Here is a 17,296-nt window from a genome sequence, read left to right on the forward strand (position 1 = left end):
AGAGTATATCTAACATAATTAAATGTTCCTTTTCATCATTTTCACTCCTTAAAAAATTATCCTTAAAATACAATTTTTTTAAAGTGGATTTTTTGATTAAGTTAAATTAGTTTACTACTTTTAATGATTGATAGAGCAATATTTACTTAACTCATTCATAGTAATAATTCAAAAATTAGGTTTTTATGTATTTTTATATATTTTTGTTACTTTTGAAGTAAGAAAGAGATATGCTATTTTAAAAACACGGAGACCTAGTCATTCGCGATAAATATTGGGTCTTCAAGGATCTTTAAAATATGATATTTTTGCGATTGAACATTATTTTATACATGTATACAATAAGATAAATTTTCTGCCATGGTATTTGATGGGATCCAATTATGACTACATGCCATGGGATCCAATTATGACTACATGCTATGTACTAAAAGAACATGACAAACCACGTCTCGTCCTCGCGTGCGCGAACAGCATCGACAACGATCAGGTGGTTTACTTGTTCGAACGATTTTAAAAAAAATTTATTTTATCGGACCAGTCATTACTTGTTATTAGAAGCCTCTGTCATTGAATGGCGAATTGGAGCGCTCGTAATTGGTATAATTTCTTTAACATGCATAAGATCGGGTAATCATTGCGACACACGGTACGGTATAACTATGGGAAGGCGGCACGAAGGATTGGAGATCGATTATATGACCTGGGCTCGTGTGCTCGCACGTTTCGTGCTTTCCTGTTAAATATGGGCCCACCACTCTGCATTTTAAGCCGCACTTAAGCTCATTTTACGTTAATAGCCTCCGCACTTCATATATCTTCAATTATCAAAATGATAAATGTGAGAACAGTTACGAATAATGTCCCGATTAAGTATATGATTAAGTATACATATTTTAACGATCGTATCTCGACATATTAAAGAATCCCAAAGATCGTAACTCCTTTCAAGAATAATTATATACATTAAAAAATAGCGGTGTAAATTTAACACCATGCATATCTACATAATTCTGATTGTGTTGATGTTAAATTAACATCATGGATTTAACACCATTTTTAAATCCACTCATCCATGGTGTTAAATCCACATCGTGATGATGTAAAAACCAAAGATTTTAAATCCACTATATTGGTGTTAATTAATCAGCACCAACATGGTGAGAATTATATAGACACTGCACGAGTTAAATCCACACCGACATTTTTTAGTACCTTTTAAATAAACAGAGAAAGTCTTTTAAATCTTGTATGAAATTAATAATCCATTTATTTTCACGAACATTACGGTATTTTTTATGTAGTTGGTACAAAGAAAAAATCGTTAAAAATATTAATAAATTACCTAATAATAAATTACTTAGGATGAACAATATTTAAACGTACATTTATTTGGACGAAGAAATAATCGGTTTTGTACAACTTGTTGTTTTCGCCACTGCAAACTATTCACGCGACACATCCATTAATCGGGTGTAAGGTTTACGTAATTCGCTTTTAGATTCGTGTCATTCGCACGAGGAACCGTTTGATCGGCGCAACGGGACGCTCCAGCATCGACGACGTCGCGACGGAGTATTAATGTGCACGGTGAATTGGGTCGGCATAATTGCTATAATTGTCCGGCATGCGGAATCGGTTACTGAATGCATACGTGCGTGCGTTGGCCCGCGCGACTAGAGCATACACACACCTCTCTCTCTCTCTCTCATCTCTCTATCTGTTTGTCTATCTCTGTCTCTTTCTGCCCTCTGAAGTGCATTGATTGCGCGTTCGCGTGGTGCGCTCGATAGAACGGAAAGACAGACATTCGTGGAACAAAGCTCCCAGTATGCACAAAGCGACGTAATTGGATGCCGATAATGCCTGTTGATGTCACTGATGTTTCATGATTACGGACTAATCCGACCGTATGAATATCAATAGGTATTATAAAGCATAGCATAGCTAGCCGACATCATTATATTATTATCCTTATTTCATATATTTATATATAAATGGTTTGTCAAGCACGCAACTACTGTATACGAGGAATATCAAAGCGAAATTAATTTTGTACAGATATTGTATTCAACTGAATACAACCAGCTTATTAAAATTCTTATAACTGCAAGAAAAAGAAATATTATTGAAAATGTATTTTTTTCATTATATATTTTTTGCATTAAACATAGATCGCATTAATTTTTAGTTCATTAACTTTCACTTTTTAATTGAGCAAAAGATATCGAAATTTTAAGCATTATCGAATTAATGAAAAATACATTTTTTAATTTATGGAAAATACAATACAATTTTGCAATTTTATTACAAGGATAAGGTATGATCAAATTTTCATCATTTTGAGATGACTTTTTCTTAACAACTTTGGGAAATAACAGTAGAATACAGTATGGATTGGAAAAATCATGACGAGAGAGAAAGGATGCAATCGCAATCGCTGTCACCACTTTGCTACGACTGGAAATTCGCGTCCCACGTGTACATCCAGCGCGAAATGGAGAATCGTACATTGCGCGAGTTTACTGTCGTACGTGTCTCGAACCGATTTCCTTTTATCTGGCCGTCGACCGCGGATTCGCGCCGTGACGAACGTACGAAGTCCAATCGCGAATAACAGGCAATTTCGGGCGATGTAACAAGTCTGAGAGTTTATCCGCCCCAATTGCATTGCGTGCTCGCGAAGGAAAGATATAACATATAAATAACAGAATCAAGGAAAGCAAAATCGGATCTCGGAAACATACTTCGTAGCTGTCTATGTCGAAAAGAAGTAAGATAAATTAATATTAAAAATATATTGTAGTATGTTATTGCATAATAAAACTATCCTAAAATTTAAAATAACTTGGGAAGAAGAGAGCGATATAGAAATGATTAAACTGAGCACAATAGTCACACAAAGTTTAATACACAAAATTCGAATCATGATAAAATTTTTTGCGAAGAGACTTCAAAATGTGGGAGTGATCCTCAATATATTTTATATAGTACAAAGTGTTGCAAGCGTAAAAAATTATATATTGAGGACTTATAAAGATTTTATATTGCATTCCACCTTTGCGCTATAAAATTGATGACACTTGCTGTTCGTGTGATTTTCTATAAAAGGAAAGGATCGAATACTTTTATGGCAAGAGTATCAAAATAAGGTTGAAAATGCAATGGTTGAAAACATCGTGACAGACTTCTTGGACTTCTCGATTACTCATGTCATGGCAGGCGGAAGAGATGCGCCGAGGGATGGAAAAAATATGTTCTCCACTTCCGACGGCGGGGGCGGAAATTGAAGAAGTTGCAGTGCACGAGGGATGGGCCCGCAAATTATTTATTACTCTATCGTTTCGCGCGAACTCCCGCGAATCGCGACGCGATGCGATGCGACAGGCGGAGGTGAGACGAGACGTCCTTCTTGTGTAATTTTTCACGGCGCGATCGATGATAACGCGATCCGCGGTTCCGGCAGACAACGTCGCAGGAATTTTTCCTTCGTGAAGAAATTCCATCGTGGCGCATTTCGTGCGCGAACTTCGGAATTCCACAATAATGAAAAATGAGACACGAAATTTAAATTATCGTTGAATGTAATTATTATGAAACGATGTCAAATATTTTTATTTAGAAAAATTATTATATCTCGTGTACACATCTGTTCTTTAAATACAAAAATATTCTGTCACTATTGTAAGAGTCTCAGATCTATGCCATCGTCGTTCACGGTCTGCCAATTTTCTCGAGGTAAGGTATATTTCTTCGCATCTCATCGCGATATCTTGTATTCGAGTCAGAGCTCGATATCTCAGTTGCGAGATATGAAAAACATTTAAGTACGAACGCATACGTACTTTCTTCCAATTTTTCATCAGAACGCCAAACTTAGAAGCAATACCGACTCGCCCAAGGTTCAAAGCCTTGTCGTCGCCGCTAAAGCTCTTTCTCGTACAAGAATTCGAATCCTTCGTCAGACGGCCCTCTTACCTTTGAGTAACCGCATACCGTCCGCAGGCAGTCGCACAACGAAAAGAATTTGCAAGACACATGGCTACAGGCAATCTGAAGCTACAAATGAATTAGTCACGAAAACATTGTTGCAAAATTAACGGGTGAAATATTTATTTAAGTACTGATCTCTAATTTTACTTCAATCAATTTTATTTTTGCAAAAATAATAAATCAGTCTCATAAATATCATTATGTCTATTTAAATTAAATTCCTGGATATAATTACGTCGTACTTAAAGCAAGAATATCGGAGTGATAATTCACTCGATTCGTTATTTTAACATGTTTATTTGTTACTGATTTATATTAACATACCTTTTGCTCAAAATTGATGATATTCACTAAATTAAATTTTAATATATAAAATCTTATTCAAATACGTATCGAAATTAATATTATATTTGATAAATAAATATTATTCAAAAAATTCTTAATCAATCGCATTTACTGATGCATGCACTTTGCAATTCAAGCTTTCTCTCCACAAAAGTTTCGAAAAGTGTATTCATTTTACGTAATACTTGAGCCTCAGCTTTTCACTCAATTTCTCACCTTTCTCTCGACTAAATTATTTTCGCGCGTTCGCCCTTTCTGAAGCTAACGCGAGTCGACATAGCCCCCGTTCCTATTCTTTTTCCTCTCGCATATCTTGACGTCCGCAAAGGCGACGTGACGCGTCCCAGGTGAGAACATCAGCCCAGGGAAAAAGAAGCAGGCGAAGAATAAGGGACAAGGATGAAGGGTGTCCGGTACCGGGTAGGCGACATAACACGCGTGACTCGTCGAGAATCACGCAGCACGCGCAGGTACGCGGCTCGCGGCTAAATGAAATTTTAATAAAGCTGCGCCGGGGAGCCGCGCAGGGTGGAGGGACGCGATCTTCACAATGGAACAATGGCTACGAAATCGTCCGAAGGCGTCGGCGCGCTTCTTCCGAACTCGAGCCAGCCGCGCCGCGATAATTATATCGAGGCGGCGGCACGGCGGAATCTCGGCAGAAAAACTTGTCTTCGGCCCTTAAGGGACCGGGGGAGTCCCCAGAACGCCTCACGCCGTTCGCAGTCGCCTAACTAAAGGCGAATTTACACGGTTCGCTCCCGATGATTACCCCGGATGAATCATCCAAAATAAATTGGATGAACGCGTTTTTGTTCGAGTGTACCGCGCTAAAAGTGGGCTACCCGATTCGCGGCCGATCCGACGCGGGCGTTCGTTGCTTCTTAAAAATTTCAACGTGAGAAAGAATGAGCCGACATCGGGGGTACAATTTGCGTACAATAACTCAATTATATATCATCCTTGAAGAGTAAACATACTATACGAATATGCATGTAGACGCGTCAAGTTTGTACATCTCTCTCTCTCTCTCTCTCTCTCTCTCTCCACTATAAACTCTCAGTTTACGATTGTAAGCTGTTGGTTTCCTAAACTCTCTCAGCTTTCTGAGTTCTCAACTCCCAACTTTCAACTTTCCTCCCGCGTTTCATAACCCACAATTTCTCACGTCGAACACGCGGTACTCACGATTTGTATCATTATTGCACGTGATCAGTCCGAATGCAATAAAGGGGATTAATTGTAAAATCGTTATATCGCGCGTGAAACACGGATTGCGTTAGACTAATTTGCTTCTACAAATCGAATCAAACAAAAAGCGGAATAAAACTCCACAGCTTGCTTTATTTTGCATTATTTAATCTAGTTTGATCGTTCAAACTGGCTAAAAAACGGCCGACTCTTTTATTATTCAACAATTTTTTGTTTAACCCTTCTGTCAATGCATGAATACTCGAGTACCTATATTGAATTTTAAACACTAAAAATTTTTATATTTTTCTATGAATTTCGTTATGACTCCTCGAACTGCTCTTTGAACGAAGGAACAATTTTGCACGGATTTATCTCATTTTCACTCTTACATTTTTAATTGGAACTTTGTAAAACATGAAAGTGGAAAGGGGTGAAAAATTAAATTTGATGAAAGGGTTTAGTAATGGTTACTCGAGTCATTTTACTTTCCCTTTTTCAATGATTTTGATCAACATCGTCAGAGATTTACGTGTAAATTCGCCTTAAACTTTTGCCTTCGTTCTCGCCCTTTGTCTCCCTTGTGACGGGAGCTCGCAGCGTCTCGGTTCGACGATCGTCGCGAACGAGAAACTCGATCGGCGAGGGAAAAGGGCGAAGCAGGCGCGACGCCGCTGGTTTTTGTCGGCAACAGCCGTTTCTTTGTAAGACGATAGAATGGCATTCTAATATCGACATCGCGCAAGAAGTCGGTGCGCGCGTACAATAAAAAGGCCCGATGGTATTCGGAACAAAAGCGACCGAGCGTGTTAGATAATTAGCAAAAATTTAAAGTCACCGCTATGATTATTCAGCATTTTCTGGTTATTCATCGGTTATTTTCTTTAATATCAAAAATATGAGAGTAAAATATCTAAAGCCCAACGTCACACTATAACATTGGAGGTTGAGGATTGCGAATTGAAGGTCAGAATTAAGCCAATCAGGACGAAACGGATTAAAAATAAAATTATCTAGTCGAATTCTAATCTCTAATTCGCAATCTTCAGTCTCCAATGCGTAGTGTGACACGGGCTTAAATATAATTCGAATCCAAATAAAAATTAAAGTAAAAATTGTGACTTTACAAGTTAAAAAGAGTGTGAACATTTCATAAGTTTTAGTATAAAATGAAACAGTCAGGATGACAAAAAATTGGGTCTCAAAGTTTTGTGTTTATCTAATCATTAGTAATGTATATTTATTATAAAAACAAATTCTGGAGTGTCAAGTTATTATATTATTGAATGTCAAAAATAATAATTAACATTCAAAATGACTATCTCTTGTTTCAATAATTTTTAGAAGCTTTAATAATTGCGAATCTTTTTATCGATAAATTTTCTCAAGCAGCCAATAGAGCGGACTTCAGTTCATCAATCGATGAAACTTTTTGGTATACTTTTTTTTATATTATAATAAAATACAAGTAACACTCTAGAGTTTGTTTTTTAAATAGACCTTACTATAAATGATTTAACAAACACACAAAACTTTGTAGTCAAACTTTTTGCCATCCTGTATACGATAATCAAGTATACAAATAGTTGTATTATATATAAAAAAATTAAAAATTAATAATAAGAATATGTTTAATTGAATATCTTTCATGAGAGTTCATTATTTCGTCGATCGTTATCACAATCCCCGCCTGCTTTTTAAGTAGGGTAAAATATTAATTTTACTAAAACCGTAGTCGATATTACGTGACTTATCTGTTCAATCTCATTATCCGGATTTATGGTACAATGGAAGCGTATAAGTTCTTCAAAGCATCTTGCCTTTCTAGAATCTCTAGTTGAGCATATCTTAAACATAGTACGCAGCCTCATAAAATAGCAGCTATAATAAGTTCGTGAATATTTTCATAGTGTCGATAGTGCTGCCTTCCGGCTTTTTCTTCGGCAGCGTTTCGTTGTATTAAGTTTTGCACGATAATATGTCGGCATAAACTTTTGCAGTATAAAAGGCTGCATGTAAGTGCGAATTTTATCCAACTAGAAAGATTTTCAATCAATATAATAAATTAAGGTAAAGACTAAATGAATCATTCAATGAAAAAAAAAAATAAAAATAAAAATCGAAGCGTAGTAAGATAAGTGTCCACGATATAAATCAGAAAAAAAAATAGATAGTGAGCAGCAAACATTTTATATAGGTTTATCACCTAGTCACTCAGCTGACAAGAAAGAAAAGCCGTTGGCGCTATAATTTTCGTGATATCGAGGTAATATGAATTTTATGTATCAATTATCAAGAAGAACTTGACTTGAATGCCAAGTTAGCAGGCTTTGCCAGGCTTGTAGTACTAGTCGCACTGGTGAAAAACGGAGTGAATTAGCGAGGAAAGAAAAAAACATACGTCGCCGGCGGGCCGAGCAATAAATTCGTATTTCACGCGAGATCGCAAGAGCGTTGCCAGTTCACGATGTCGGCTAACTGTAAATGCAAGTGGTCACGCATGGGAAAGCGTTTGTCGGTCCCACGATCGTCGTCGTTACGAGGATCGATTATTATTACAAGAGATGTATCCAATTTCGCGTCATTCGCGCGCAAAACCGAGCGAGATGGCTGTAAAGGCGTGCGCGCGCTTGCGGATATTATCGGGCAAATTATGGTGCAGGGTCCATTCATTTACGTACGAAGTCAATGACCAATCAGTTGTTAACTGCTAACGGTAACGAGCCGGCATCGCGGATAAATTTGAAACGAGTAGGACAGGCTAAGTACATACCGGTGATGCGTCTCTGCACATTGGCCGATGCTTGTCGACGAGCGCCTAGCTCGTTAGAGAAAAAGCTGCCTTCCTCATTCGCACACGTCTAGAATTGAAAGATGACCCCCGCTGCAAGTGTCGATGGGCCGCATTCATGTCATGATTCGTTAAGTAACGGTTTAATATCCCGTATGCAGCGCGTCATCTGATATTAGAATATTCGCTGAATATTCATCGAATAAATGTGAAGCAATATTAATCTATTCGTTATGAAGTTCCAATATTGGAACATCCGATATTGTCGATACTTTCTCGTAGTAAAAACTCGAGAATTATTGACGGCGTATTTTTATATTTTTCTCATTTTGCTCACAGAAATGTTAAAAAAAATTTATATTCAACGATAAAAAGTTGAGGGCACAACTTTTTTTTCCGGTCTCGAATTTCTTCTTCTTGACGTGTAACCCTTTCACCGCGACGATCTCAACTTTTCGGGGAGAAGAAAAGTGTCGCGAGTACGTGCAGAGAGTCTCGACAATGCATGGTACTTTATGGTATACAGTTGGCACGGATTTTAACATTAAGTCGTCGCTTGTTTCCAGGACCGGCACGTGAAGGACGCCAGCAGAGATCCGCAGATGGATTCGAGCCAGGACTACCGACTTTTACTGGGTTACGAGAACAAGACGCACACAGTGCTTCGCTTCAGTAGACGATACGACACATGCGACCCGCGGGACCTGAAGATCACGGTAAGTGATGCGATTTATGCAACTCTGAAAGGTGGAACGCAGGACAATTTCCTGCGGAGTCTACACAAAAGCACGCGAGATTTACTTAGCGCGCTTATCTTACACTAGTTTCATCAAGGTAAAGGCGTTTATATCGTGTAGAAAAAGATTAATGAGATTTTATAGGCAGGATTATAGTTTTTTTTTAATTTACTTGTACAGAACGATTTTGCTAAAGTATCTAAAAATATGATAGACAAGTATAACATAAATTGAACTTACAGACAGGATTATATAATTTAAAAAAATTTACTTATACAGAAAAGAGCGATTTTGCTGAAGTATCTAAAAATTTAAATACATACCTGAAAATAATTGTGCTGGACATCCAAATATAATTAAATGAGCAATGTTGCAAGAAATTTTGACATTTCAGCAAAGCTCGGGCGTCCTCCATAATTAATTTAAAGTCCAAAATTATTTTTACATTTTTAGATAAATTTTTAGATAAATTTTTAGATAGTTTATTTCAAAAAACCATTCTTTCCGTAGATGAGTAGATTTTATACCAGTTATCTTCATTAACATAAATAGACTCAGCTTACCGGAATGTTTATGTCCAGTCTACCATTTTAACTGGTAAAGGTAAATAGAATTTCGTTTATCTATTCGGAAAAGTAGATTTCTAGTTTCGGTCTTATTTATGTTTTTACACATTAAAACGGAAAATGTTCTCGTTACCCTAATTAATACAAATGTCCGTGCATACACAAACGTAATTTTTTTCTCATAAAGACTTAAACTTGGAATTAGTTGAAAAAAAAATTATACTCGCTAGTTTCAAAGCGTACACATGTAAAAATATTAAATACAAAAGTATGGGTTAATTACCGCATTTAATTACATATATTACATCCACGGTCATAAAAAATGTTTTTACGCTCTGAATCTGGACTCGAATTAAATTCGGCGGCTCGTTATCGCAATTTTCCTGCGCGATATTCTGTACTCATTGTAGGACAGCCCGACCTACTTCTTTATTTCGCCGGTAATTAACTTGGAAATAGATTGTGCGATAGAACCGTGCTCGTTGCTCGAAGGTGCTTGGCACAGATTTAACAAAAAGAAAAAAATTACGCCAGTGTTACGATCTGTTTCAAGTAACGCAACATGAAATTTATAGCGACCGATGCGGTCATGAAGACCTAAACTCTGAACTGTCTCATAGCGCCATCGATACGCAGTTATGTTTCTCGATAAATCGCGATCCGCAAAATAAAGCTCTCTTTTAAAAGATTAGTTAGAAGTAATATACAGTTAATGCACAACTTGCAATTGGCACTTCTCGCTTGTTTTTTCGCTTTCTTAGATTTGCCGTCTTGTAAGTTTTCAAGAAGGACAAGAAGAAGCGATAAAATTGTATTTTTGTGACCTATTCACTCGACGTGGACAGAAATGCGCAGTTTCTTGTAAAAATCGTACATCTTCAATCTTAAGTTTGTAATCGGGTGTCTTTAAGTTATTAAGTGAAACTGCAGATCTCTGAGATGGAAATTTTATTGCGTTGTTGCGTAATTCTATCGTTTAGAGTGTTACTGCTTTTGAGTTTCGCATGGATTCGTTCTAGTATGAAATCTCTTTGTACACCTGATGCTTTCAGAAAAGTACAATAAAAATATTGGTTTTGTGTAACAGGTATATTGTTTGTTTTCAATATAAGGAAAATACACACAGTAATACTTTTAGCATTCCAAAAAAATATCTTGGACCTGTTATCTGTTATTAGAAAATACTACTGATATACTATTAACATTATTGATATTATTTGTCTTGTTCTTAAATTTTTTCAAAAATCGTCCGAAAAAAGATAACAAATTTACATTAAAAATCCATTTATCTTTCAACCTTTCGCAAAGATAAATATAGATAAGTAAGGAAAAAAAAAACGTAAGATTTAACAAAGCTCTTTTGGGAATATCCAATGGTTATTATATATACGACATAAATGTGTATATTCTTTTTATTTGATCGGCATTTTCCCCGACTGCTTATTAGTCCCTATTATCATCACTTCGCTATCGCTTCTACGGAATCTCGCGACACGTTATCGACCAACAGCACGCTTAGCACACAATTGTCGAGGCTCGATTTTCCACCTGATCGTATTATTATCGCGCATCAATTTCGGGCGAGCTCGCTGCGATGCGATCTCATCGTCTGCCCGCGCGTGCATAATTCGCTGCAGCCACATCGCTATCGAGGTTGCCGCTCGATGCCACGTGGATAAACGCCGTACGTGTTCGTAAATATTCGCTCGTGGTAAATCGAATTCCCCCGCGTTACGTAACATCGAATTAAACGATATTTTCAGTTAACGAATTTTCAGTTAACGCCGAAGCATCGCATCTTTCAACATATCAATTACGAAATCATCTTTCTTAGTTTACATTTATTTTCATATTATAACAGAGAATAACACGGTATAATAATTTTAAACTTATAAGATTAAGATGTCTGGATTGACGTTTTATTATTTTTATTTTACTTTGATATTAACATCTCCAATATTTTAGAATATGTTAATAAAAATATCTTCATCGTAAAAAATAGATTATTATTTATTGAAGATAATGAAAAATATTAAAGTAGGTTCTAGAACATAATAAAGCTTTAGTTTCGCAAACTTTAAAAAATAATATACCTATTGAAATTAGATTCTCTAGGAATTAATTCTACATATATTTATTTTATATATATATATATATATATATATATATATATATATATATTAGGTGTTGGAATTAATTCGTAGCGTTTTTTAATGAAAGAATGTTATTTATTTCACATGAGCATTAAAAAATACATTAATGAAAGTACTTTTAAAACTTATAAATACTTTGTAAAACGCTACGAATTAATTCCAACACCTAATATATATTACATTTAGTAAATATTTAGTTAGAATATTTAGTACTATTCAAATAAATATTTATTAAAATTTAGTAAATTTTTTTTCAGTGTATATGTTATTTTTAAAATGTTGTAGATACAATTTCGAATATCTTGTTAAAACAAACGCACAATCTGTATACAGTCGCGTTCTTCAAACAGCAAGTAATGTTTTAAAACTAGACTTACGCTCTCAATATGATGGTCGTTAAATTGTGCTGTGCAAGACAGAATTACGTGAAAAATATCGCGCGTATCCTCGTGTTTGAACCCTTCGATTGGAATACCATATTTTTCCACGTCGATATTTTCCCGCGATCTTCATCGACGTAACAGAATACGAAGATGGATGCTTACTTTTTCGACGAGATACACACGGCGACATGTTTGTTCCAGAAATACGTTCGCGAAATGTAGTGTCGTGCCGATGTTATCAAGAATCCCGTCCCGTTTGTGTCATCGATAGAAATCAAATATTGAGATCGCCTCAGGGAGTTATTACTTCTCGAGTTTCGTCTCTGTGCTCATACTTTATCGCGACGCTTATCTCGAGTTTCTCGATCCGAATTTAAGAGCCGGAGATTTCCACGATCGTACGTAGGTCGACAATTTTTCCGGATCTCCAATTGCGCTGCCAAGTACGCGAACGGTGAACTTTCTACGTCGTTCATTCGTCGAACATATTGCTTTTAAATGTGATCATAGCGCCTAAGGCCAGGAAATAAGTTTTTACAAGACGTATATCTAATGTGTCCTCGCTAGTTTGAAATGAATAAGTAAATGTTTACAATATTTGAAATTTAAATATATTATTAATTGTATTATTAATTATATTATTTAATATTAACGGATAAACTTTTTTGTTAACAATTTAAATATGTTTGTGGAACGAAACCATTAAATGTTTTAAAGAGCACAGCGTGAATTCTCTGAATTTCTTGAAGTGAAATTTTACTCCAAAAAAAATAAAATACTGCTATTATTGAAAAAGAGTTGAAAAATTTACACTCTCTTAAACAAATTTTTACTCTTTTTTTTTAGAGTGAGATTTATTCCAAAAAAAAAGAGATTTCTTTCCTTTGGAATGAATTTTTTACTCTTTTTTATTAGTGACAATATTTTGACTCGTTTGGAGTGAGATTTCAAGAAATTTAGAGAGCAAGATAAGATTTGTATCTTTTCGTGGAGTTTATCGATTTGTCATATATTTTTGTACTCATCGGATTGTTGATTTTTATGAAGCTATAACATTGTGTAATTTCGTCTTTAGTATCCTGCCAGTATTTCATATAAAACATCGCAATGACGTTTCAACGAGTCGCGGAAGGCACCGCATGACACTACGTAGGAAATAAGAACAATGCCATTGTACAACTGCGAAGTTAGAATAGCCTCATAAAGGGTTAACTCACCGTCATGCCCGTAACCCAATTTCGCACACCTTTCCGCCGATGCAGACAGCCGTACAATTCGCAACTGAAGTTGCCAGGCCACGCGCGCACGAAGCTCTCGAACAATTTTTCTAATTCATTCCGCAACGTTCCTCCGTTTTTCCGCCAGATTTTCGTACGATGAAAAATCATACACGATGAAAAATCATGAAAAAATCCATTGTTCGTTATAGAAAAAAAAAATGTATCTGGAGACGAATCCATTTTCCGACGTGACTACGGTAGAAAAATGTTTAAATTTGCTCGACATTATTTGTATAGTTCTGTTTATTATACCAATGAAACACAGAACCTTTTATCCTAGATGTGCAAACGGAATGTCTCTACGGCACATTTCGTTTCGCGATGTTGGTTTTATTTTTATTTTATTTTATTTTATTTTTTTTTACGTAGTTGTTTTAGAAGCGTGGCTGCCTGAGAACAAATTAATTAGCGATATCGGCGAATACCTGTGCTAGAAACAATGGCGGGGTTGGTTGCCGGAAAGTTACAATAGACCGATGTGTTAAGCTGCACCCGCTTGTGACCTCGGCACTTCGGTATACTAGACGTAAATGCGATGCTACGTAGTACATACAACTATACCGTTGTATCAGCTTTGTAGCATGCCATTGTAACTGAGATGCTTCGTAACCTTCGTGTCAAACTTTGAATGATTGTCTTCTAATCGATTTGTGGGATATTTTCTCAACGAAAATTCGCTCACTTACTATTTTCGATGTTGCGGAATTAAATATTTTAGTGACATGAACGCCAATTTAAAATTATAAATGGAAATTAGATCAATAAGAATAATTCAAATAAGAGAAAGTATCTTATTTTCGGTCGAAACGGATCTCGCTTAATAATATTTATATGCAGATTTACAAATACATTTTTTTCGGTTCTGTGAAGTTTCTAAGGTTTAATTTTACGCTTGCATTTCAAGTTGGAAAAATCAAATCAGCGCAATTTATGGAACTGAACAAATATATTTGTAAGCTAAGCTTCAATTAAAAAATAGGATTCTTAGGAAAATTAAATTAATGTAGGATCCAAGTAAAATTACCAGAGAAATAAATTCTTAATTATCGTATTTATGGCCACGAGTAGATTTTGTACATAGAAATTGTGCACTTCCAATATACAGATTTATGAGAAAAAATTACGCGCGGACTAAAACTTTTCACGTTAAATGTTCTTTAATCGACGAAAATGACTTTCGCAATTTCGTATCGTACAGTTAATTAAAAATTTGTTCCGTCTATACGCTCTTGAAGTTTAATTTGTCAAAAGTTTAAATTTTTATGTTTGAAAACTCCATAATTAGCGTTCGTTTTTCGTTTTCGTAAAAGAGAATCTTACTTCGAATTTGTTTAGAAGTACACACTTCTACTGCAAGTCTACTGTAAAAGCTCAGAAAACACTATGTCATATATTCCTTACCATTTATGTACGTGCACCATCTGTGTGGTTACACAGAAAATATACAGCACCTATCCACACAGTATATTTACATATTCAAACTTCCCTTCACCAGCGGAATTAATCAATTTTTTCAATTTCACGGCACTCGTACGTATTCGACTCGGTCATCGCGGCGACTTGTAACGATATGGAGTTACTCGAACCCCTGGCTACTCCACTTACGTTGGAGTATCGCACCGGTGGATCTGCCTGGTTAGATTTATGGCGATGCGAGCACCGTTTTCGACGGAATTTCGCGAATAGTATACCGTCGCTTCGTACGATTGCCGCACTCAGTTACTTTTATTGCCGTGTCAATTCGCGGGCTAGCCTTTCGTCACACGATTGTTGGCCGTGGTGCAGCACGACTTTCGGTTTGATAGAAGTGGAATGATACATTGGACAGTATTACGACCGCGACAGTATATTGCATTTTGTATTGTTAGCAATCGTGTGAGGGAACGAGAGACTATAAAAGCTGACGTGTCCTCTTGGTCAGATTTTATTTCAGTACCAGAGAAATGTCTGTCTCATACATCTTACATCTATTATTTACATTTTAATTGCGTTTAGTTTTCGAAAGTTATATTTAGTTTCCGATTGAATGACCCATATTAATGATTTGTTACTATAATTTTCAAAAAATTCAGAAAAAGTAAAATTGATATAAAATTTTTTTATACATTATTAAGCTCACTAAATAATAGCTTATCAAATTTATATATAGATAAATGTATAACACTGATTATACATTTACACACTTTATATAACACACTATAATTAAGTATATTATTAAATAAATTATTAAGTCTCTAAACTTTCAATCAGACATACAAGAAGAGAGTTTTTACGTTTGATTATTCTTAATCACGCGAATCAAGTACCGTTTTTCATTTTGCAACTTTGTCGTTGATAATATTATCGAAAACATAAACAAGCATTACGATGTTGCTGTTAAGTCACAATTGCAAACGAAAGTTTTATTTCTTCGTTTTACGACGCGCAACATCGTTCTACAATACAAGCCAATGCGATTGTCAGCACGCATTCGGGACGCATTCAGCGGTTAGCCGCACAGCCACGTGAATTCGGATTGGCATTGTGTTGAAAATATGAATGAAGACCACGGAATTCTATTCTCTGTTAAATTGCGTTATACTACAGAAGACTGATAACTTTTGACATTGCACGTTTGCTTTATCTATGTTTTATAAAGAATCTATATTCGAATATATAAATATTTTTGATTTTATTAATCATTGATTTAAAAAGCAAATTTGCCAAAATTTGTTTTAACTGAAAATAGAATTTCTTAACTTAATTAGATAAAATTTTTTACTAACTTCGAGTATTGACAGAAGAGTTAATTTACTTTATTATGCTTTACCCTTTTTTGATTGAAAAGAGTTAAGAAATCTGTTTTAAATTAAAAGCGGGTTAAGTAAATGTTGAAACAATTTTGGTGTGCGATTAAAAAAATAAGAGTATAAGTTTTCATTATGCGGACCCTTTTCTATGCGTAACTTATTTTTACTATTATATTGTATTTTATAAAATTCCTGTTGAAAATGTAAATGTCAAAACGAAATAAAATCCATGCAAAACTGTTCTTTGTTGCTTGAAGAACAAGATTTGAATCAAACAAAATTCGTAGAAAAATATAAAAATTATATATTTTTGTATTTTTATATTTAAACACCAGAAATTCGTTTTGATTGAAAATAGGATTTCTTATTTAATTAGATAAAAATTATAATAGGATTTCTTACTTAATAAGATACAAATTTTTACTATTTAAACTTCAAGATGTATTGACAGAAGAGTTAATTTACTTTATCATACTAATACTAGTGCAAAGTCGTGGTGTAAATGTTTTCTCAGCCGAAGAACGCTGAAAAGATTGTTCTATATTCGAATAGTTTGGGAATCCGATCAGTCCCAGTTTTTGGAACAGTTCGGAACTGTACGGAGCCGAGCGTAATGCGAGAAGCCGAGTAAGTTCCGCGCCGAGGATTTTCTTTTGAAGAGCCGATGCGCGAGTCATGCCGGTCGGGGATTTCGCGCGACGACGCAGCATTATGCAGCTCCGGATCGACGTCACTTGAAATTTCCACTTTGTGAGACACTCGCGATGCCGTTCATACATACGTGGCTCCGCGGTTCATGAGTTTCTTACGAGGTTCACTCGTGTGAAATCCTCCTGAGGAAGATACACCGCAAAATAGTGCATCACGTTCCGCGAGAACACATGAGACTTACGAAAGGAACAAATTTTCTAGAAGAGAAAAAGCAAAAGAATGAACAAATGCAATTTCTAGTCCCGAGAGTATATGTATATTTAATATATTGTGTAACATTGTGCAGATTTATTTTCAATTATTTTGTATTCAAAAACTCAATTTTCCAATAAATAAGCTTTCAGCTATATTAATAAA

The 17,296-nt window shown here is 35.5% G+C and overlaps 1 protein-coding gene across 3 annotated transcripts in view; it reads left to right on the forward strand.

Annotated features, from left to right (window-relative positions):
* The window catches only part of olf413 (DBH like monooxygenase olf413), a 345,980-nt gene that overhangs the window by 274,320 nt on the left and 54,364 nt on the right, over positions 1-17,296 (forward strand). For all 3 annotated transcript variants that reach the window (XM_087412835.1, XM_011064234.2, XM_011064235.2), the window contains one exon: positions 8,887-9,036. In XM_087412835.1, the coding sequence (XP_087268961.1) occupies positions 8,887-9,036 (150 nt within the window). The remainder of the gene's footprint in view (positions 1-8,886; positions 9,037-17,296) is intronic.

The sequence above is a fragment of the Acromyrmex echinatior genome, chromosome 13, assembly GCF_024713525.1.
Source record: "Acromyrmex echinatior isolate Ae372 chromosome 13, ASM2471352v2, whole genome shotgun sequence".
Lineage (NCBI taxonomy): Eukaryota > Metazoa > Arthropoda > Insecta > Hymenoptera > Formicidae > Acromyrmex > Acromyrmex echinatior.